The following is a 22,506-nucleotide window of genomic DNA, read 5'->3' on the forward strand; positions in this document are numbered from 1 at the left end:
CCATCTGCCTAGGGAGACTAATCACAAACAGACATAATATACCTTCAAATAACCCTCTGGACAACAGAGCATGTACTGATGAAGAAACAGTAACACTATACACAAAACCTTTCAGAACAACATACATTATAAATGGTAATACATGTTTAGAGATGCTTTTAATGTTTAGAGAAGCTATTTTTTATGTTAAAAGATGCATTTCTAGTCACAGTATTCATGGGACACGTCTTTATTAGGAGGAATCCTAGAGCACGGAGGTCTCATGGGACCCGTCTTCATTAGGGGGAATCCTAGAGCACGGAGGTCTCATGGGACACGTTATTAAAGGAGGAATCCTAGAGCACGGCGGTCTCATGGGACACGTCTTTATTAGGGGGAATCCTAGAGCACGGAGGTCTCATGGGACACGTTATTAAAGGAGGAATCCTAGAGCACGGAGGTCTCATGGGACACGTCTTTATTAGGAGGAATCCTAGAGCACGGAGGTCTCATGGGACACGTTATTAAAGGAGGAATCCTAGAGCACGGCGGTCTCATGGGACACGTCTTCATTAGGGGGAATCCTAGAGCACGGAGGTCTCATGGGACACGTTATTAAAGGAGGAATCCTAGAGCACGGCGGTCTCATGGGACCCGTCTTCATTAGGGGGAATCCTAGAGCACGGAGGTCTCATGGGACACGTTATTAAAGGAGGAATCCTAGAGCACGGCGGTCTCATGGGACACGTCTTTATTAGGGGGAATCCTAGAGCACGGAGGTCTCATGGGACACGTTATTAAAGGAGGAATCCTAGAGCACGGAGGTCTCATGGGACACGTCTTTATTAGGAGGAATCCTAGAGCACGGAGGTCTCATGGGACACGTTATTAAAGGAGGAATCCTAGAGCACGGCGGTCTCATGGGACACGTCTTCATTAGGGGGAATCCTAGAGCACGGAGGTCTCATGGGACACGTTATTAAAGGAGGAATCCTAGAGCACGGCGGTCTCATGGGACACGTCTTCATTAGGGGGAATCCTAGAGCACGGAGGTCTCATGGGACACGTTATTAAAGGAGGAATCCTAGAGCACGGAGGTCTCGTGGGACACATTAAAGGAGGAATCCTAGAGCACGGAGGTCTCATGGGACACATCTTTAAAAGGAGGAATCCTAGAGCACGGAGGTCTCATGGGACACGTCTTTAAAAGGAGGAATCCTAGAGCACGGAGGTCTCATGGGACACGTCTTCATTAGGAGGAATCCTAGAGCACGGAGGTCTCATGGGACACGTTATTAAAGGAGGAATCCTAGAGCACGGAGGTCTCATGGGACACGTCTTCATTAGGGGGAATCCTAGAGCACGGAGGTCTCATGGGACACGTTATTAAAGGAGGAATCCTAGAGCACGGAGGTCTCATGGGACACGTTATTAAAGGAGGAATCCTAGAGCACGGAGGTCTCATGGGACACATCTTTAAAAGGAGGAATCCTAGAGCACAGAGGTCTCATGGGACACGTCTTCATTAGGGGGAATCCTAGAGCACGAGGTCTCATGGGACACGTTATTAAAGGAGGAATCCTAGAGCACGGAGGTCTCATGGGACACGTCTTTATTAGGAGGAATCCTAGAGCACGGAGGTCTCATGGGACACGTCTTTATTAGGAGGAATCCTAGAGCACAGAGGTCTCATGGGACACGTCTTTATTAGGAGGAATCCTAGAGCACGGAGGTCTCATGGGACACGTCTTCATGAGGAGGAATCCTAGAGCACGGAGGTCTCATGGGACACGTTATTAAAGGAGGAATCCTAGAGCACGGAGGTCTCATGGGACACGTTATTAAAGGAGGAATCCTAGAGCACGGAGGTCTCATGGGACGTCTTTATTAGGAGGAATCCTAGAGCACGGAGGTCTCATGGGACACGTCTTCATGAGGAGGAATCCTAGAGCACGGAGGTCTCATGGGACACGTTATTAAAGGAGGAATCCTAGAGCACGGAGGTCTCATGGCACAGGTTATTAAAGGAGGAATCCTAGAGCACGGAGGTCTCATGGGACACGTCTTTATTAGGAGGAATCCTAGAGCACGGAGGTCTCATGGGACACGTTATTAAAGGAGGAATCCTAGAGCACGGAGGTCTCATGGGACACGTTATTAAAGGAGGAATCCTAGAGCACGAAGGTCTCATGGGACACGTCTTTAAAGGAGGAATCCTAGAGCACGGAGGTCTCATGGGACACGTCATTAAAGGAGGAATCCTAGAGCACGGAGGTCTCATGGGACACGTTATTAAAGGAGGAATCCTTGAGCACGGAGGTCTCATGGGACACGTTATTAAAGGAGGAATCCTATATCACGGAGGTCTCATGGGACACGTCTTTATTAGGAGGAATCCTAGAGCACGGAGGTCTCATGGGACACGTTATTAAAGGAGGAATCCTAGAGCACGGAGGTCTCATGGGACACGTCTTTATTAGGAGGAATCCTAGAGTACAGAGGTCTCATGGGACACGTTATTAAAGGAGGAATCCTAGAGCACGGAGGTCTCATGGGACACGTCTTCATGAGGAGGAATCCTAGAGCACGGAGGTCTCATGGGACACGTTATTAAAGGAGGAATCCTAGAGCACGGAGGTCTCATGGGACACGTTATTAAAGGAGGAATCCTAGAGCACGGAGGTCTCATGGGACGTCTTTATTAGGAGGAATCCTAGAGCACGGAGGTCTCATGGGACACGTCTTCATGAGGAGGAATCCTAGAGCACGGAGGTCTCATGGGACACGTTATTAAAGGAGGAATCCTAGAGCACGGAGGTCTCATGGCACAGGTTATTAAAGGAGGAATCCTAGAGCACGGAGGTCTCATGGGACCCGTCTTCATTAGGAGGAATCCTAGAGCACGAAGGTCTCATGGGACACGTCTTTAAAGGAGGAATCCTAGAGCACGGAGGTCTCATGGGACACGTCATTAAAGGAGGAATCCTAGAGCACGGAGGTCTCATGGGACACGTTATTAAAGGAGGAATCCTTGAGCACGGAGGTCTCATGGGACACGTTATTAAAGGAGGAATCCTAGAGCACGGAGGTCTCATGGCAAAGTTCATTAACACTAGAACTGCCTGGCCTTTCAGCATATCAGTACCCGCTAGAGAACGTTGCTGGGCGTCCCCTTTAGATGCATATCAGATGCATATCAACCCGCAAGGAGCACAAACATGCTTGATAAATAGTGCATAAACTATTATAAAGGATTAAATTGCATAAAGAAATACTTGTGGAAATAAATCAAATCAACAACAAAAAAACTCACTAGTTGTTTAGATGGATCGTCAAGGATATGTTGTTTTGTATAATTCTATTAAGTCCTAGAGAAAACGTAGGCCTGTAGCCTATTTTCATTCCCTTTACAATAAAACACTACAGTGTTTCCATTTGATCAACTTGATTTGTAAACTCGATTAGTAATAAGAGTTCTAGAGTTCTAGTAATTAATAAAGTCCAGTTACAGCTTCTTCTGACAAAGTAGAAACCAAAAATATAATAATAATAATAATCATCATATAACCAGCCAGGTGTGCAAGTGAAATGATTTGCTGTATTCCTAAACATAAACAATTATAAAGGATTAAATAGCATAAAGAAATATTCGTGGAAATATATTAAATGACAAGATATAAAAACAGTCATCTGTTGATAGTATCAGACAGTGTATTGGGCCCTTATACCTGTTCCTTTACACATGAATCAATCAAGTTCTCTCTTTATGCTTCAGGTTCCACAGTCAGCACACAGCTTCAGGGCTTTGTGTGAGCAAGCCCCACAAACAAAATCGGTTGCACTGCACACAGTTTTCATGGGCAGCAGCCGACTTCACATTGTGTCTTGTTTTTCCCCAGTGGGAGCTGTGGTGCTTGAGGAAGAGAGAGAGCAGGACCTGCTGTCTTGGCAGCCTGCTTGGAGCTGTGGTGCTTGAGGAAGAGAGAGAGCAGGACCTGCTGCCTCGGCAGCCTGCTTGGAGCTGTGGTGCTTGAGGAAGAGAGAGAGCAGGACCTGCTGCCTCGGCAGCCTGCTTGGAGCTGTGGTGCTTGAGGAAGAGAGAGAGCAGGACCTGCTGCCCCGGCAGCCTGCTTGGAGCTGTGGTGCTTGAGGAAGAGAGAGAGCAGGACCTGCTGTCTTGGCAGCCTGCTTGGCGCCTGTAGCTTCTTTCCTGGCGTTCATGTGGTTCTCACGACGCTCACATGCCAGATCCATGATGAAATCTCTCCTGCTGACTGGCTTGTACAACACGGACGCGTTGTAGAACACCGCGTTCGGCAGATGGAAAGGCTTTCTGTACACGGTAGAGATATATACCTGTGTGTCATTGTAGTCTGTCACCGTTTCCGGTTTCTTCTTGTGGTCATTGCCGATGGCAACAGTGGGATGCACGGTGTTGAGGATGAAACACTGACATTGTACACCGTGACTGTTGCTGTACCACTCTCCATCACACCGTGAGTGTTGCTGTACCACTCTCCATCACTGACGTGTAGCTCCACTGGTGTGTTGTCCATCACTGACGTGTAGCTCCACTGGTGTGTTGTCCATCACTGACGTGTAGCTCCACTGGTGTGTTGTCCATCACTGACGTGTATCTCCACTGGTGTGTTGTCCATCACTGACGTGTAGCTCCACTGGTGTGTTGTTTTGCACGGGGGGGGGGGGGGGGGGCAAGCTTTGTTTGTTCACTGTTCTGAACAGGCTAGTCTTCTTCACAATCAACTTGTCTGCCGGGGAATTTGATGTGAAGAAGTTATCCATGGTCACAAGTTCTGCCTTTGTCCGTGTAAGACTCCATGAGACTCAAACCCACAGCCTCAGACAGTCACTCACCTGCAGGCCTGGTTTCAGCTTTCCCCTGATATGGAAAGACATTGAGCAAGTACTTGGTTTGGACATCGGCGGCAAACCAGAACGTAACTGAAGTCACATGCACCATTATCAGCTTCTATCTGGTTTCTATCGCCCATTCTTCCATTGATGACAGAACAGCATATTGCAATTTGAGGTTTATTATGTTAGTAGTTTTTGCCTAGTAACCAGAGCAGTGGTGCCTCGCTAGTGGTCACGTGCTGAATGCATGGACAGCACAGATATTCTTGGAACAAGTGACATTTGGAAATAGAGCTGCAACTCTTGAATTCTGAGAATTCTATTTGACAAAGGGAAGCGTCATGGAAACAGCAGAATACACTCGTTCAGATTCTATATAGAAATCAACATGTTTTACCTTCATGTGACTGAAGGATGATTTGATAAATCTATAACTTGATAAATCTATAATATTTGAACGGTGGTTGAAGATCTGCTGTTGGCTGTGGCTGTTGATAGGCCATAATATAGGTCTGTGTCCTAAATGTCACCCCAGTCCCTATATAGAGCCCAGTGGGCCCAGGTAAACAGTAGTGCAGCCCATAGGGAATAGGGTCCCATTTGAGGATGTTACCCAGGTCTAAGTCTCGGTCTATACGCCGGGGTGTAACTGCTGGAACATTACTGTTGATGATTGATATAGGTCTATAGGCTGGAACATTACTGTTGCTGATTGATATAGGTCTATAGGCTGGAACATTACTGTTGATGACTGATATAGGTCTATACCCTGTAACATTACTGTTGATGACTGATATAGGTCTATACCCTGTAACATTACTGTTGATGACTGATATAGGTCTATACCCTGTAACATTACTGTTGATGATTGATATAGGTCTATACCCTGTAACATTACTGTTGATGATTGATATAGGTCTATACCCTGTAACATTACTGTTGATGATTGATACAGGTCTATACCTTGTAACATTACTGTTGATGACTGATATAGGTCTATACCCTGTAACATTACTGTTGATGATTGATACAGGTCTATACCCTGGAACATTACTGTTGATGATTGATATAGGTCTATACCCTGGAACATTACTGTTGATAATAGAACTAAAATCAATAATATAGTCTGGTCCCAAATGGCTCCCTATTCTCTATGGTATGCAGTGCACTACTTTAGACCAGGGCTCTGGTTAAAGTGCACTATGTAGGGAATAGGGTGCCATTTTGAACGCAGACATAGAAGCAGTCAAGTGGACAAGTGATAGTTATTTACCTCGAGGAAGCTGTCTCGGCAGCACTTGAAGTCACTCCTCTTCATGATGGACTCTGCTGTCAGGACCAACTCATTCTTACTAAGGGCTGGCTGCTCTGAACACGTATGGACCGACTGGGGGATGGAAGGATGGAGGAGGGATAGAGGGGCAGAGGAATGGAGGGAGGAGGGATAGAGGGAGGAGGGATAGAGGGAGGAGGGATAGAGGGAGGAGGGATAGAGGGAGGAGGGATAGAGGGATGGAGAGGAGGGATAGAGGGATGGAGAGGAGGGATAGAGGGATGAGAGGAGGGGTAGAGGGATGGAGGGATAGAGGGATGGAGAGGAGGGATAGAGGGATGAGAGGAGGGGTAGAGGGATGGAGAGGAGGGATAGAGGGATGGAGAGGAGGGATAGAGGGATGGAGAGGAGGGATAGAGGGATGGAGAGGAGGGATAGAGGGATGGAGAGGGATAGAGGGATGAGAGGAGGGGTAGAGGGATGGAGGGATAGAGGGATGGAGAGGAGGGATAGAGGGATGAGAGGAGGGGTAGAGGGATGGAGAGGAGGGATAGAGGGATGGAGAGGAGGGATAGAGGGATGGAGAGGAGGGATAGAGGGATGGAGAGGAGGGATAGAGGGATGGAGAGGAGGGATAGAGGGGAGGGATAGAGGGATGGAGAGGAGGGATAGAGGGAGAGGGATGGAGGGAAGAGGAGTCATGGAGGGATAGAGGGAGAGGGATGGAGGTATAGAGGGAGAGGGATGGAGAGGAGGGATAGAGGGAAGAGGAGTCATGGAGGGATAGAGGGAGGAGTGCAGAGTGTGGATGTGTTATTAGTAACTGTGGGCGGGTGAACAAACAGCTGACCTGCATCACCAACACATACATAGAGATGACAACATGCACGCTGGGTAAAACCTCATTTCACCGTCTGCACATTGTGAAGTCTGGCACTTTTAAATGCAGGCTTGTTTATGTTATTGTTGCCAGACTGACGACAGGTGAGGTCTAAGAGAATAATGGGTGTGTGAGCGTCTGCGTGTGTCTCTCTCTGTGTGTGAGATTAAGTCTTGTCGTACATGTGTGACTCACCCGGATGTTGTCCAGAACTCTGTTGAACTCCAGCGGTTCATCTTTCCCCTCCATGGCGGCCGGGTCCAGGCCGTCCCCTCCATAGACAAACTGGATGATGTCACCAGTGGAGCTCCGTACCGTCAGATCATACTGGGAACACAGGTCCTCCAACGACTTCACCAGACGTCTCTGTTGACACACAACACATCCACCACAGAAGAACAGATCAGAGGATGAATCAACAACAGATAGGCCTATTTAATCCTGCTTGTTGTGTAACCGTGTGTGTGTGTGACTGACCACTCAACACCGTTCCTCTGCTATGTGCCATTAGTCAGATGGTGAGTTGTTCTGATCTGACCCTCAACTCTGGACCGCCAGGCCAGCTCCACTGCATGTTTTCATTGTTCCCCTCTAGTCAGGGCCTGACTTAGACCTGGGACACCAGGTGGGTGATATTAATGACCAGGCAGAACAGAAAACCAGCAGGCTCCAGACCTCATAGGGTCAGAGTTGAATAGTCCATGCCCTAGGAGATAACCCTGATCGCTACTCAAGAGGGAGCCTGATCAGATTTAGATTTGTAGGGAGCACACGTTGTTCCTCTTTTCTTTAATACAAGCAGAGAGCAGAGGGTGTTGGGTACGGTGCAGCAGACAGCAGCCCAGTGTGTGTGTGTGTTACCTGCATGTATCCGGTCTCTGCTGTTTTAACAGCGGTGTCCACCAAGCCCTCTCGACCAGCCATAGTGTGGAAAAAGAATTCCGTGGGCGTCAGGCCTGAATAAAAGCTGTCAGCCACAAAGCCTTTAGCCGCAGGAAGCTGTGACACCACACACAGAGAGATAGAGAGAAAGGTGTTACATCATTATAATAGGCCCCGGACAAGTCCCAAATGGCACCCTATTCACTATTACTGTAGAGTGCATTACTTCTGACCAGGGCCACACAGCGCCTTGGTCAGAAGTAGTGCACTAAGGAGGGAAAAGGGTTGACATTTCGGGATTCATCCCGTTAGAGCAAAAACAATGAAAACAGGGCTCTGACTGAGCCAGCTGGAGATGTTTCTCCTTCCTAGCAGTAAACAACATCTATGAACGTTTGAACGTTTTTCAACCCTTAGCCTACAATTTCTGCAGGTTCGCGGAAATCTAATTAACATAAATCCCCATCAAAATCCGTCTGTTTAAGCTAGAGATCGTTTTTGCATCAGGCTGTGTGTTTCTCAATCCTCCGCATCCTGACTAGTCTCCCAGTCCCTGCCGCTGAATAATATCCCCACAGCATGTTGCTGCCACCACCATGCTTCACCGTAGGGATGATGCCAGGTTTCTTCTAGATGTAACGCTTGGCATTCAGGGAAAAATAGTTCAATCTTGGTTTCGTCAGGCCAGAGAGTCTTGTTTCTCATGGTCTGAGTCCTTTAGGTGCCTTTTGGCAAACTTCAAACGGGCTGTCATGTGCCTTTTACTGAGGAGTGGCTTCTGTCTGGCCACTCTACCATAAAGGCCTGATTTGGTCGAGTGCTGCAGAGATGGTTGTCCTTCTGGAAGGTACTCCCATCTCTACAGAGGAACTCTGGCACTCTGTCAGAGTAACCATCGGGTTCTTGGTCACCTCCCTGACCAAGGCCCTACTCCCCCGATTGCTCAGTTTGCCCGGGCAGCCATCTCTAGGAAGAGTCTTGGTGGTTCCAAACTTCTTCCATTTAAGAATGATGGTGGCCACTGTGTTGTTGAGGACCTTCAAAACTGCAAACATTTTTTGGTACTCTTCCCCAGATCTGTGCCACGACACAATCCTGTCTCGGAGCTCTACGGACAATTCCTTCGACCTCATGGCTTGGTTTTTGCTCTGACATGCACTGTCAACTGTGGGACCTTATATAGACAGGTACGTGCCTTTCCAAATCATGAACAATCATTAGAATTTACCACAGGTGGACTCCAATCAAGTTGTAGAAACGTCAAGGATGATCAATGGAAACAGGATGCACCTGAGCTCAATTTCAAGTCTCATAGCAAAGGGTCTGAATACTTATGTAAATAAGGTATTTCTGTTTATTTTTATAAATTTGCAAACATTTCTAAAAACCTGTTTTCGCTTGGTCATTATGGGGTATTGTGTGTAGATTGATGAAGGGGAAAAATTATTTCATAAATGTTTAGAATAAGACTAACGTAACAAAATGTGGAAAAAGTCAAGGGGTGTGAATCCTTTCAGAATGAACTGTATATGATAGAGGCTACTGCACATTCCACATGACAGAAACACATTAAAGCCCGTAGATATAGCTAGCTATATGTTCTCATGGGTAAATAAATGAAACTAGTTCCAGTAGGCTAATCTTTTGAGTGTGAAAGGTATTAATGTAGCCTACTGTATAATATATGTACATTGTTCAAACCATGATAAAGACAGGAGAGAACATGTGATTCTGGTGCTGCACATGCAGTCTATAAAGTTACAAGTATAAGCTAGAGGTTGAAATATAATAGGACCTATGTGTATAATTAGTAGGCTGATACATGTATACCTTTCATAATACCTCCCCTGATGTTATTAGTCTACCTCCTCTTTCCTTCTCTATTGTTGCTTCATTCCTTCCTCGCGTTCAACAGTTAAATGAAATACACATTTATTTTTCCTTATCTGCACAAACTGTCAGAAACCGTCTCAGGGAAGCTCATCTGCATGCTCGTCGTCCTCACCAGGGTCTTGACCTGACTGCAGTTCGACATCATAAATCGACTTGAGTGGGCCAATGCTCACATCGACGGCCACTGGCACCCTGGAGAAGTGTGCTCATCACGGACGAACTCCGGTTTCAACTGTCCCGGTCAGATGGCAGACAGCGTGTACGGCGTTGTGTGGGCGAGCGGTTTGCTGATGTCAATGTTGTGAACAGAGTGCCCCACGGTGATGAGATGGGATTATGCAAATTGCATTTTATCGATGGCAGTTTGAATGCACAGAGATACCGTGATGAGATCCTGAGGCCCATTGTTGTGCCATTCAGCCACCGCCATCACCTCATGTTTCAGCATGATAATGCACGGCCCCATGTCGCAAGGATCTGTACACAATTCCTGGAAGTTGAAAATGTCCCAGTTCTTCCATGGCCTGCATACTCACCAGACATGTCACCACCCATTGAGCATGTTTGGGATGCTCTGGATTATATTTTTGTTCTGAGTAATTATATCTACTTCCATTGTCCTCCAGGAGCGGCTTCAGGTCCTCAGCTGTGTCCCAAATGTCCCCCTATTCCCTATATAATGCATTACTTTTGACCAGAACCCTATCAGTGCCCTGGTAAAAAGGAGTGCACTATGAAATAGGGTGTCATTTGGGAGATAGCCCGCCCTAATATGTTATGAATGAATGAACCCATGCTCTGAGACTCTGGACAGATATAATGGTGATTTCAGCTGGTTAATAAAGGCCTTAAGAGGTTCTTAGAGAATCTTACTTTAGAGTGCTTCTCAAAGTGTGGCAGCGAGCGGTTCTCAAAGCCGTCGGGCACTCGAGAGCCGCTTATAGCCTGCTGGCCCACACAGGCAATCATCTGGGAGATGTTGATGAAGGATCCTAGGAGGGGAGAATGAAAGGGATGAAGAAATACGACCATTAGCATTACTGAATCATCACCTTAAACAAACAAAACTAAAAAATCCTAAGCATTCTACCATATACAGGTAAAAGAAAGCAAGCAGCCAGAACGGCTCATAGGACTAGGATCTCCTGTTTCTGTAGCGTGATGTACCAGTACACCCCCTGGACAGGACACTGGTCTATCTCCTCAGTACACCCCCTGGACAGGACACAGGTCTATCTCCTCAGTACACCCCCTGGACAGGACACAGGTCTATCTCCTCAGTACACCCCCTGGACAGGACACTGGTCTAACTCCTCAGTACACCCCCTGGACAGGACACTGGTCTAACTCCTCAGTACACCCCCTGGACAGGACACTGGTCTAACTCCTCAGTACACCCCCTGGACAGGACACTGGTCTAACTCCTCAGTACACCCCCTGGACAGGACACTGGTTTAACTCCTCAGTACACCCCCTGGACAGGACACTAGTCTAACTCCTAGATTGGGCCTTACCCCCAATCTATCTCCTTAATGCAGAGTGACAAGCAGAGATGCACCAGGTCTCATTTTTCTATGGTATGACTCGGCTGGGGATCACACTCTCAAGACCTCTAACCACAACACACCATTGAGTTGGACCATATACATGCACTGCCCATAATCAATGAATACATGAGAAATGTAGCAGGGAGAAGAGACATAATGATGGAGAGATGATGAGAGTCTACAGCAGGGAGATGAGACATAATGATGGAGAGATGTTGATGAGAGTCTACAGCAGGGAGAAGAGACATAATGATGGAGAGATGTTGATGAGAGTCTACAGCAGGGAGAAGAGACATAATGATGGAGAGATGTTGATGAGTCTACAGCAGGGAGAAGAGACATAATGATGGAGAGATGTTGATGAGTCTACAGCAGGGAGAAGAGACAATGATGGAGAGATGTTGAGGAGTCTACAGCAGGGAGAAGAGACATAATGATGGAGAGATGTTGATGAAAGAGTCTACAGCAGGGAGATGAGACAATGATGGAGAGATGATGAGAGTCTACAGCAGGGAGAAGAGACATAATGATGGAGAGATGTTGATGAAAGAGTCTACAGCAGGGAGAAGAGACATAATGATGGAGAGATGATGATGAGTCTACAGCAGGGAGAAGAGACATAATGATGGAGAGATGTTGATGAGAGTCTACAGCAGGGAGAAGAGACATAATGATGGAGAGATGTTGATGAAAGAGTCTACAGCAGGGAGAAGAGACATAATGATGGAGAGATGTTGATGAGTCTACAGCAGGGAGAAGAGACATAATGATGGAGACATGTTGATGAGTCTACAGCAGGGAGAAGAGACATAATGATGGAGAGATGATGAGAGTCTACAGCAGGGAGAAGAGACAATGATGGAGAGATGATGAGAGTCTACAGCAGGGAGAAGAGACAATGATGGAGAGATGATGAGAGTCTACAGCAGGGAGATGAGACATAATGATGGAGAGATGTTGATGAGTCTACAGCAGGGAGAAGAGACATAATGATGGAGAGATGTTGATGAGTCTACAGCAGGGAGAAGAGACATAATGATGGAGAGATGATGAGTCTACAGCAGGGAGAAGAGACATAATGATGGAGAGATGATGAGAGTCTACAGCAGGGAGAAGAGACAATGATGGAGAGATGATGAGAGTCTACAGCAGGGAGATGAGACATAATGATGGAGAGATGTTGATGAGAGTCTACAGCAGGGAGAAGAGACATAATGATGGAGAGATGATGAGTCTACAGCAGGGAGAAGAGACATAATGATGGAGAGATGTTGATGAGTCTACAGCAGGGAGAAGAGACATCATGATGGAGAGATGATGAGAGTCTACAGCAGGGAGAAGAGAGATAATGATGGAGAGATGTTGATGAAAGAGTCTACAGCAGGGAGAAGAGACATAATGATGGAGAGATGTTGATGAGACTCTACAGCAGGGAGAACACACATAATGATGGAGAGATGTTGATGAGAGTCTACAGCAAGGAGAAGAGACAATGATGGAGAGATGATGAGAGTCTACAGCAGGGAGATGAGACATAATGATGGAGAGATGTTGATGAGAGTCTACAGCAGGGAGATGAGACATGGAGAGATGTTGATGAGAGTCTACAGCAGGGAGAAGAGACACAATGATGGAGAGATGTTGATGAGTCTACAGCAGGGAGAAGAGACAATGATGGAGAGATGTTGATGAGTCTACAGCAGGGAGAAGAGACAATGATGGAGAGATGTTGATGAGAGTCTACAGCAGGGAGAAGAGACAATGATGGAGAGATGATGAGTCTACAGCAGGGAGATGAGACATAATGATGGAGAGATGTTGATGAGAGTCTACAGCAGGGAGAAGAGACAATGATGGAGAGATGTTGATGAGTCTACAGCAGGGAGAAGAGACAATGATGGAGAGATGATGAGTCTACAGAAGGGAGAAGATACATAATGATGGAGAGATGTTGATGAGTCTACAGCAGGGAGAAGAGACATAATGATGGAGAGATGTTGATGAGTCTACAGCCGGGAGAAGAGACATAATGATGGAGAGATGTTGATGAGAGTCTACAGCAGGGAGAAGAGACATAATGATGGAGAGATGTTGATGAGAGTCTACAGCAGGGAGAAGAGACATAATGATGGAGACATGTTGATGAGTCTACAGCAGGGAGAAGAGACATAATGATGGAGAGATGATGAGAGTCTACAGCAGGGAGAAGAGACAATGATGGAGAGATGATGAGAGTCTACAGCAGGGAGAAGAGACAATGATGGAGAGATGATGAGAGTCTACAGCAGGGAGATGAGACATAATGATGGAGAGATGTTGATGAGTCTACAGCAGGGAGAAGAGACATAATGATGGAGAGATGTTGATGAGTCTACAGCAGGGAGAAGAGACATAATGATGGAGAGATGATGAGTCTACAGCAGGGAGAAGAGACATAATGATGGAGAGATGATGAGAGTCTACAGCAGGGAGAAGAGACAATGATGGAGAGATGATGAGAGTCTACAGCAGGGAGATGAGACATAATGATGGAGAGATGTTGATGAGAGTCTACAGCAGGGAGAAGAGACATAATGATGGAGAGATGATGAGTCTACAGCAGGGAGAAGAGACATAATGATGGAGAGATGTTGATGAGTCTACAGCAGGGAGAAGAGACATAATGATGGAGAGATGATGAGAGTCTACAGCAGGGAGAAGAGAGATAATGATGGAGAGATGTTGATGAAAGAGTCTACAGCAGGGAGAAGAGACATAATGATGGAGAGATGTTGAGAGTCTACAGCAGGGAGAAGAGACAATGATGGAGAGATGATGAGAGTCTACAGCAGGGAGATGAGACATAATGATGGAGAGATGTTGATGAGTCTACAGCAGGGAGAAGAGACATAATGATGGAGAGATGTTGATGAGAGTCTACAGCAGGGAGAAGAGACATAATGATGGAGAGATGATGAGTCTACAGCAGGGAGAAGAGACATAATGATGGAGAGATGTTGATGAGTCTACAGCAGGGAGAAGAGACATCATGATGGAGAGATGATGAGAGTCTACAGCAGGGAGAAGAGAGATAATGATGGAGAGATGTTGATGAAAGAGTCTACAGCAGGGAGAAGAGACATAATGATGGAGAGATGTTGATGAGACTCTACAGCAGGGAGAAGAGACATAATGATGGAGAGATGTTGATGAGAGTCTACAGCAAGGAGAAGAGACAATGATGGAGAGATGATGAGAGTCTACAGCAGGGAGATGAGACATAATGATGGAGAGATGTTGATGAGAGTCTACAGCAGGGAGATGAGACATGGAGAGATGTTGATGAGAGTCTACAGCAGGGAGAAGAGACACAATGATGGAGAGATGTTGATGAGTCTACAGCAGGGAGAAGAGACAATGATGGAGAGATGTTGATGAGTCTACAGCAGGGAGAAGAGACAATGATGGAGAGATGTTGATGAGAGTCTACAGCAGGGAGAAGAGACAATGATGGAGAGATGATGAGTCTACAGCAGGGAGATGAGACATAATGATGGAGAGATGTTGATGAGAGTCTACAGCAGGGAGAAGAGACAATGATGGAGAGATGTTGATGAGTCTACAGCAGGGAGAAGAGACAATGATGGAGAGATGATGAGTCTACAGAAGGGAGAAGATACATAATGATGGAGAGATGTTGATGAGTCTACAGCAGGGAGAAGAGACATAATGATGGAGAGATGTTGATGAGTCTACAGCCGGGAGAAGAGACATAATGATGTTGAGATGTTGATGAGAGTCTACAGCAGGGAGAAGAGACATAATGATGGAGAGATGTTGATGAGAGTCTACAGCAGGGAGAAGAGACATAATGATGGAGACATGTTGATGAGTCTACAGCAGGGAGAAGAGACATAATGATGGAGAGATGATGAGAGTCTACAGCAGGGAGAAGAGACAATGATGGAGAGATGATGAGAGTCTACAGCAGGGAGAAGAGACAATGATGGAGAGATGATGAGAGTCTACAGCAGGGAGATGAGACATAATGATGGAGAGATGTTGATGAGTCTACAGCAGGGAGAAGAGACATAATGATGGAGAGATGTTGATGAGTCTACAGCAGGGAGAAGAGACATAATGATGGAGAGATGATGAGTCTACAGCAGGGAGAAGAGACATAATGATGGAGAGATGATGAGAGTCTACAGCAGGGAGAAGAGACAATGATGGAGAGATGATGAGAGTCTACAGCAGGGAGATGAGACATAATGATGGAGAGATGTTGATGAGAGTCTACAGCAGGGAGAAGAGACATAATGATGGAGAGATGATGAGTCTACAGCAGGGAGAAGAGACATAATGATGGAGAGATGTTGATGAGTCTACAGCAGGGAGAAGAGACATAATGATGGAGAGATGATGAGTCTACAGCAGGGAGAAGAGAGATAATGATGGAGAGATGTTGATGAAAGAGTCTACAGCAGGGAGAAGAGACATAATGATGGAGAGATGTTGATGAGACTCTACAGCAGGGAGAAGAGACATAATGATGGAGAGATGTTGATGAGAGTCTACAGCAAGGAGAAGAGACATAATGATGGAGAGATGTTGATGAGAGTCTACAGCAGGGAGAAGAGACATAATGATGGAGAGATGTTGATGAGAGTCTACAGCAGGGAGAAGAGACAATGATGGAGAGATGATGAGTCTACAGCAGGGAGATGAGACATAATGATGGAGAGATGTTGATGAGAGTCTACAGCAGGGAGAAGAGACATAATGATGGAGAGATGTTGATGAGTCTACAGCAGGGAGAAGAGACAATGATGGAGAGATGATGAGTGTACAGAAGGGAGAAGATACATAATGATGGAGAGATGTTGATGAGTCTACAGCAGGGAGAAGAGACATAATGATGGAGAGATGTTGATGAGTCTACAGCCGGGAGAAGAGACATAATGATGGAGAGATGTTGATGAGAGTCTACAGCAGGGAGAAGAGACATAATGATGGAGAGATGTTGATGAGAGTCTACAGCAGGGAGAAGAGACATAATGATGGAGAGATGTTGATGAGTCTACAGCAGGGAGAAGAGACATAATGATGGAGAGATGTTGATGAGTCTACAGCAGGGAGAAGAGACATAATGATGGAGAGATGTTGATGAGAGTCTACAGCAGGGAGAAGAGACATAATGATGGAGAGATGTTGATGAGAGTCTACAGCAGGGAGAAGAGACATAATGATGGAGAGATGTTGATGAGAGTCTACAGCAGGGAGAAGAGACATAATGATGGAGAGATGTTGATGAGAGTCTACAGCAAGGAGAAGAGACAATGATGGAGAGATGATGAGAGTCTACAGCAGGGAGATGAGACATAATGATGGAGAGATGTTGATGAGAGTCTACAGCAGGGAGATGAGACATGGAGAGATGTTGATGAGAGTCTACAGCAGGGAGAAGAGACACAATGATGGAGAGATGTTGATGAGTCTACAGCAGGGAGAAGAGACAATGATGGAGAGATGTTGATGAGTCTACAGCAGGGAGAAGAGACATAATGATGGAGAGATGTTGATGAGTCTACAGCAGGGAGAAGAGACAATGATGGAGAGATGTTGATGAGAGTCTACAGCAGGGAGAAGAGACAATGATGGAGAGATGATGAGTCTACAGCAGGGAGAAGAGACATAATTATGGAGAGATGTTGATGAAAGAGTCTACAGCAGGGAGAAGAGACATAATGATGGAGAGATGTTGATGAGAGTCTACAGCAGGGAGAAGAGACATAATGATGGAGAGATGTTGATGAGAGTCTACAGCAGGGAGAAGAGACATAATGATGGAGAGATGTTGATGAGAGTCTACAGCAGGGAGAAGAGACATAATGATGGAGAGATGTTGATGAGAGTCTACAGCAGGGAGAAGAGACATAATGATGGAGAGATGTTGATGAGAGTCTACAGCAGGGAGAAGAGACATAATGATGGAGATATGTTGATGAGTCTACAGCAGGGAGAAGAGACATAATGATGGAGAGATGTTGAGAGTCTACAGCAGGGAGAAGAGACAATGATGGAGAGATGTTGATGAAAGAGTCTACAGCAGGGAGAAGAGACATAATGATGGAGAGATGATGAGTCTACAGCAGGGAGAAGAGACATAATGATGGAGAGATGTTGATGAAAGAGTCTACAGCAGGGAGAAGAGACATAATGATGGAGAGATGTTGATGAAAGAGTCTACTGCAGGGAGAAGAGACATAATGATGGAGAGATGTTGATGAGAGTCTACAGCAGGGAGAAGAGACATAATGATGGAGAGATGTTGATGAAAGAGTCTACAGCAGGGAGAAGAGACATAATGATGGAGAGCTGTTGATGAGTCTACAGCAGGGAGAAGAGACATAATGATGGAGAGATGATGAGAGTCTACAGCAGGGAGAAGAGACATAATGATGGAGAGATGATGAGAGTCTACAGCAGGGAGAAGAGACATAATGATGGAGAGATGTTGATGAGTCTACAGCAGGGAGAAGAGACATAATGATGGAGAGATGATGATGAGTCTACAGCAGGGAGAAGAGACATAATGATGGAGAGATGTTGATGAGAGTCTACAGCAGGGAGAAGAGACAATGATGGAGAGATGTTGATGAGAGTCTACAGCAGGGAGAAGAGACATAATGATGGAGAGATGTTGATGAGTCTACAGCAGGGAGAAGAGACATAATGATGGAGAGATGTTGATGAAAGAGTCTACAGCAGGGAGAAGAGACATGATGGAGAGATGTTGATGAGTCTACAGCAGGGAGAAGAGACAATGATGGAGAGATGATGAGAGTCTACAGCAGGGAGAAGAGACATAATGATGGAGAGATGTTGATGAGAGTCTACAGCAGGGAGAAGAGACATAAAGATGGAGAGATGTTGATGAGAGTCTACAGCAGGGAGAAGAGACATAATGATGGAGAGATGTTGATGAGTCTACAGCAGGGAGAAGAGACAATGATGAAGAGATGTTGATGAGAGTCTACAGCAGGGAGAAGAGACAATGATGGAGAGATGATGAGAGTCTACAGCAGGGAGATGAGACATAATGATGGAGAGATGTTGATGAGTCTACAGCAGGGAGATGAGACATAATGATGGAGAGATGTTGATGAGTCTACAGCAGGGAGAAGAGACATGATGATGGAGAGATGTTGATGAGAGTCTACAGCAGGGAGAAGAGACATAATGATGGAGAGATGTTGATGAGAGTCTACAGCAGGGAGAAGAGACAATGATGGAGAGATGTTGATGAAAGAGTCTACAGCAGGGAGAAGAGACATAATGATGGAGAGATGTTGATGAAAGAGTCTACAGCAGGGAGAAGAGACATAATGATGGAGAGATGTTGATGAGTCTACAGCAGGGAGATGAGACATAATGATGGAGAGATGTTGATGAGAGTCTACAGCAGGGAGAAGAGACAATGATGGAGAGATGTTGATGAGAGTCTACAGCAGGGAGAAGAGACAATGATGGAGAGATGTTGATGAAAGAGTCTACAGCAGGGAGAAGAGACATAATGATGGAGAGATGATGAGTCTACAGCAGGGAGAAGAGACATAATGATGGAGAGATGATGAGTCTACAGCAGGGAGAAGAGACATAATGATGGAGAGATGTTGATGAGTCTACAGCAGGGAGAAGAGACATCATGATGGAGAGATGATGAGAGTCTACAGCAGGGAGAAGAGAGATAATGATGGAGAGATGTTGATGAAAGAGTCTACAGCAGGGAGAAGAGACATAATGATGGAGAGATGTTGATGAGACTCTACAGCAGGGAGAACACACATAATGATGGAGAGATGTTGATGAGAGTCTACAGCAAGGAGAAGAGACAATGATGGAGAGATGATGAGAGTCTACAGCAGGGAGATGAGACATAATGATGGAGAGATGTTGATGAGAGTCTACAGCAGGGAGATGAGACATGGAGAGATGTTGATGAGAGTCTACAGCAGGGAGAAGAGACACAATGATGGAGAGATGTTGATGAGTCTACAGCAGGGAGAAGAGACAATGATGGAGAGATGTTGATGAGTCTACAGCAGGGAGAAGAGACAATGATGGAGAGATGTTGATGAGAGTCTACAGCAGGGAGAAGAGACAATGATGGAGAGATGATGAGTCTACAGCAGGGAGATGAGACATAATGATGGAGAGATGTTGATGAGAGTCTACAGCAGGGAGAAGAGACAATGATGGAGAGATGTTGATGAGTCTACAGCAGGGAGAAGAGACAATGATGGAGAGATGATGAGTCTACAGAAGGGAGAAGATACATAATGATGGAGAGATGTTGATGAGTCTACAGCAGGGAGAAGAGACATAATGATGGAGAGATGTTGATGAGTCTACAGCCGGGAGAAGAGACATAATGATGGAGAGATGTTGATGAGAGTCTACAGCAGGGAGAAGAGACATAATGATGGAGAGATGTTGATGAGAGTCTACAGCAGGGAGAAGAGACATAATGATGGAGACATGTTGATGAGTCTACAGCAGGGAGAAGAGACATAATGATGGAGAGATGATGAGAGTCTACAGCAGGGAGAAGAGACAATGATGGAGAGATGATGAGAGTCTACAGCAGGGAGAAGAGACAATGATGGAGAGATGATGAGAGTCTACAGCAGGGAGATGAGACATAATGATGGAGAGATGTTGATGAGTCTACAGCAGGGAGAAGAGACATAATGATGGAGAGATGTTGATGAGTCTACAGCAGGGAGAAGAGACATAATGATGGAGAGATGATGAGTCTACAGCAGGGAGAAGAGACATAATGATGGAGAGATGATGAGAGTCTACAGCAGGGAGAAGAGACAATGATGGAGAGATGATGAGAGTCTACAGCAGGGAGATGAGACATAATGATGGAGAGATGTTGATGAGAGTCTACAGCAGGGAGAAGAGACATAATGATGGAGAGATGATGAGTCTACAGCAGGGAGAAGAGACATAATGATGGAGAGATGTTGATGAGTCTACAGCAGGGAGAAGAGACATAATGATGGAGAGATGATGAGAGTCTACAGCAGGGAGAAGAGAGATAATGATGGAGAGATGTTGATGAAAGAGTCTACAGCAGGGAGAAGAGACATAATGATGGAGAGATGTTGAGAGTCTACAGCAGGGAGAAGAGACAATGATGGAGAGATGATGAGAGTCTACAGCAGGGAGATGAGACATAATGATGGAGAGATGTTGATGAGTCTACAGCAGGGAGAAGAGACATAATGATGGAGAGATGTTGATGAGAGTCTACAGCAGGGAGAAGAGACATAATGATGGAGAGATGATGAGTCTACAGCAGGGAGAAGAGACATAATGATGGAGAGATGTTGATGAGTCTACAGCAGGGAGAAGAGACATCATGATGGAGAGATGATGAGAGTCTACAGCAGGGAGAAGAGAGATAATGATGGAGAGATGTTGATGAAAGAGTCTACAGCAGGGAGAAGAGACATAATGATGGAGAGATGTTGATGAGACTCTACAGCAGGGAGAAGAGACATAATGATGGAGAGATGTTGATGAGAGTCTACAGCAAGGAGAAGAGACAATGATGGAGAGATGATGAGAGTCTACAGCAGGGAGATGAGACATAATGATGGAGAGATGTTGATGAGAGTCTACAGCAGGGAGATGAGACATGGAGAGATGTTGATGAGAGTCTACAGCAGGGAGAAGAGACACAATGATGGAGAGATGTTGATGAGTCTACAGCAGGGAGAAGAGACAATGATGGAGAGATGTTGATGAGAGTCTACAGCAGGGAGAAGAGACAATGATGGAGAGATGATGAGTCTACAGCAGGGAGATGAGACATAATGATGGAGAGATGTTGATGAGAGTCTACAGCAGGGAGAAGAGACAATGATGGAGAGATGTTGATGAAAGAGTCTACAGCAGGGAGATGAGACATAATGATGGAGAGATGTTGATGAAAGAGTCTACAGCAGGGAGATGAGACATAATGATGGAGAGATGTTGATGAGAGTCTACAGCAGGGAGAAGAGACATAATGATGGAGAGATGTTGATGAGTCTACAGCAGGGAGAAGAGACAATGATGGAGAGATGATGAGTGTACAGAAGGGAGAAGATACATAATGATGGAGAGATGTTGATGAGTCTACAGCAGGGAGAAGAGACATAATGATGGAGAGATGTTGATGAGTCTACAGCCGGGAGAAGAGACATAATGATGGAGAGATGTTGATGAGAGTCTACAGCAGGGAGAAGAGACATAATGATGGAGAGATGTTGATGAGAGTCTACAGCAGGGAGAAGAGACATAATGATGGAGAGATGTTGATGAGTCTACAGCAGGGAGAAGAGACATAATGATGGAGAGATGTTGATGAGTCTACAGCAGGGAGAAGAGACATAATGATGGAGAGATGTTGATGAGAGTCTACAGCAGGGAGAAGAGACATAATGATGGAGAGATGTTGATGAGAGTCTACAGCAGGGAGAATAGACATAATGATGGAGAGATGATGAGAGTCTACAGCAGGGAGAAGAGACATAATGATGGAGAGATGTTGATGAGAGTCTACAGCAGGGAGAAGAGACATAATGATGGAGAGATGTTGATGAGAGTCTACAGCAAGGAGAAGAGACAATGATGGAGAGATGATGAGAGTCTACAGCAGGGAGATGAGACATAATGATGGAGAGATGTTGATGAGAGTCTACAGCAGGGAGATGAGACATGGAGAGATGTTGATGAGAGTCTACAGCAGGGAGAAGAGACAATGATGGAGAGATGTTGATGAGTCTACAGCAGGGAGAAGAGACAATGATGGAGAGATGTTGATGAGTCTACAGCAGGGAGAAGAGACATAATGATGGAGAGATGTTGATGAGTCTACAGCAGGGAGAAGAGACAATGATGGAGAGATGTTGATGAGAGTCTACAGCAGGGAGAAGAGACAATGATGGAGAGATGATGAGTCTACAGCAGGGAGAAGAGACATAATTATGGAGAGATGTTGATGAAAGAGTCTACAGCAGGGAGAAGAGACATAATGATGGAGAGATGTTGATGAGAGTCTACAGCAGGGAGAAGAGACATAATGATGGAGAGATGTTGATGAGAGTCTACAGCAGGGAGAAGAGACATAATGATGGAGA

At 45.7% G+C, this 22,506-nt stretch overlaps 1 protein-coding gene across 2 annotated transcripts in view; it reads right to left on the reverse strand.

Annotated features, from left to right (window-relative positions):
- LOC106577378 (polymerase (RNA) III (DNA directed) polypeptide A) overlaps positions 1 to 22,506 on the reverse strand; it is a 111,909-nt gene that overhangs the window by 16,561 nt on the left and 72,842 nt on the right. For both annotated transcript variants that reach the window (XM_045687468.2, XM_045687464.2), the window contains exons 18-21: positions 10,656 to 10,774; positions 7,869 to 8,006; positions 7,203 to 7,373; positions 6,128 to 6,241 (exon numbers count right to left, since the gene is read on the reverse strand). In XM_045687468.2, coding sequence (XP_045543424.1) covers positions 6,128 to 6,241; positions 7,203 to 7,373; positions 7,869 to 8,006; positions 10,656 to 10,774 — 542 coding nt within the window. The remainder of the gene's footprint in view (positions 1 to 6,127; positions 6,242 to 7,202; positions 7,374 to 7,868; positions 8,007 to 10,655; positions 10,775 to 22,506) is intronic.

The sequence above is a fragment of the Salmo salar genome, chromosome 01 (assembly GCF_965601325.2).
Source record: "Salmo salar chromosome 01, fSalSal1, whole genome shotgun sequence".
Lineage (NCBI taxonomy): Eukaryota > Metazoa > Chordata > Actinopteri > Salmoniformes > Salmonidae > Salmo > Salmo salar.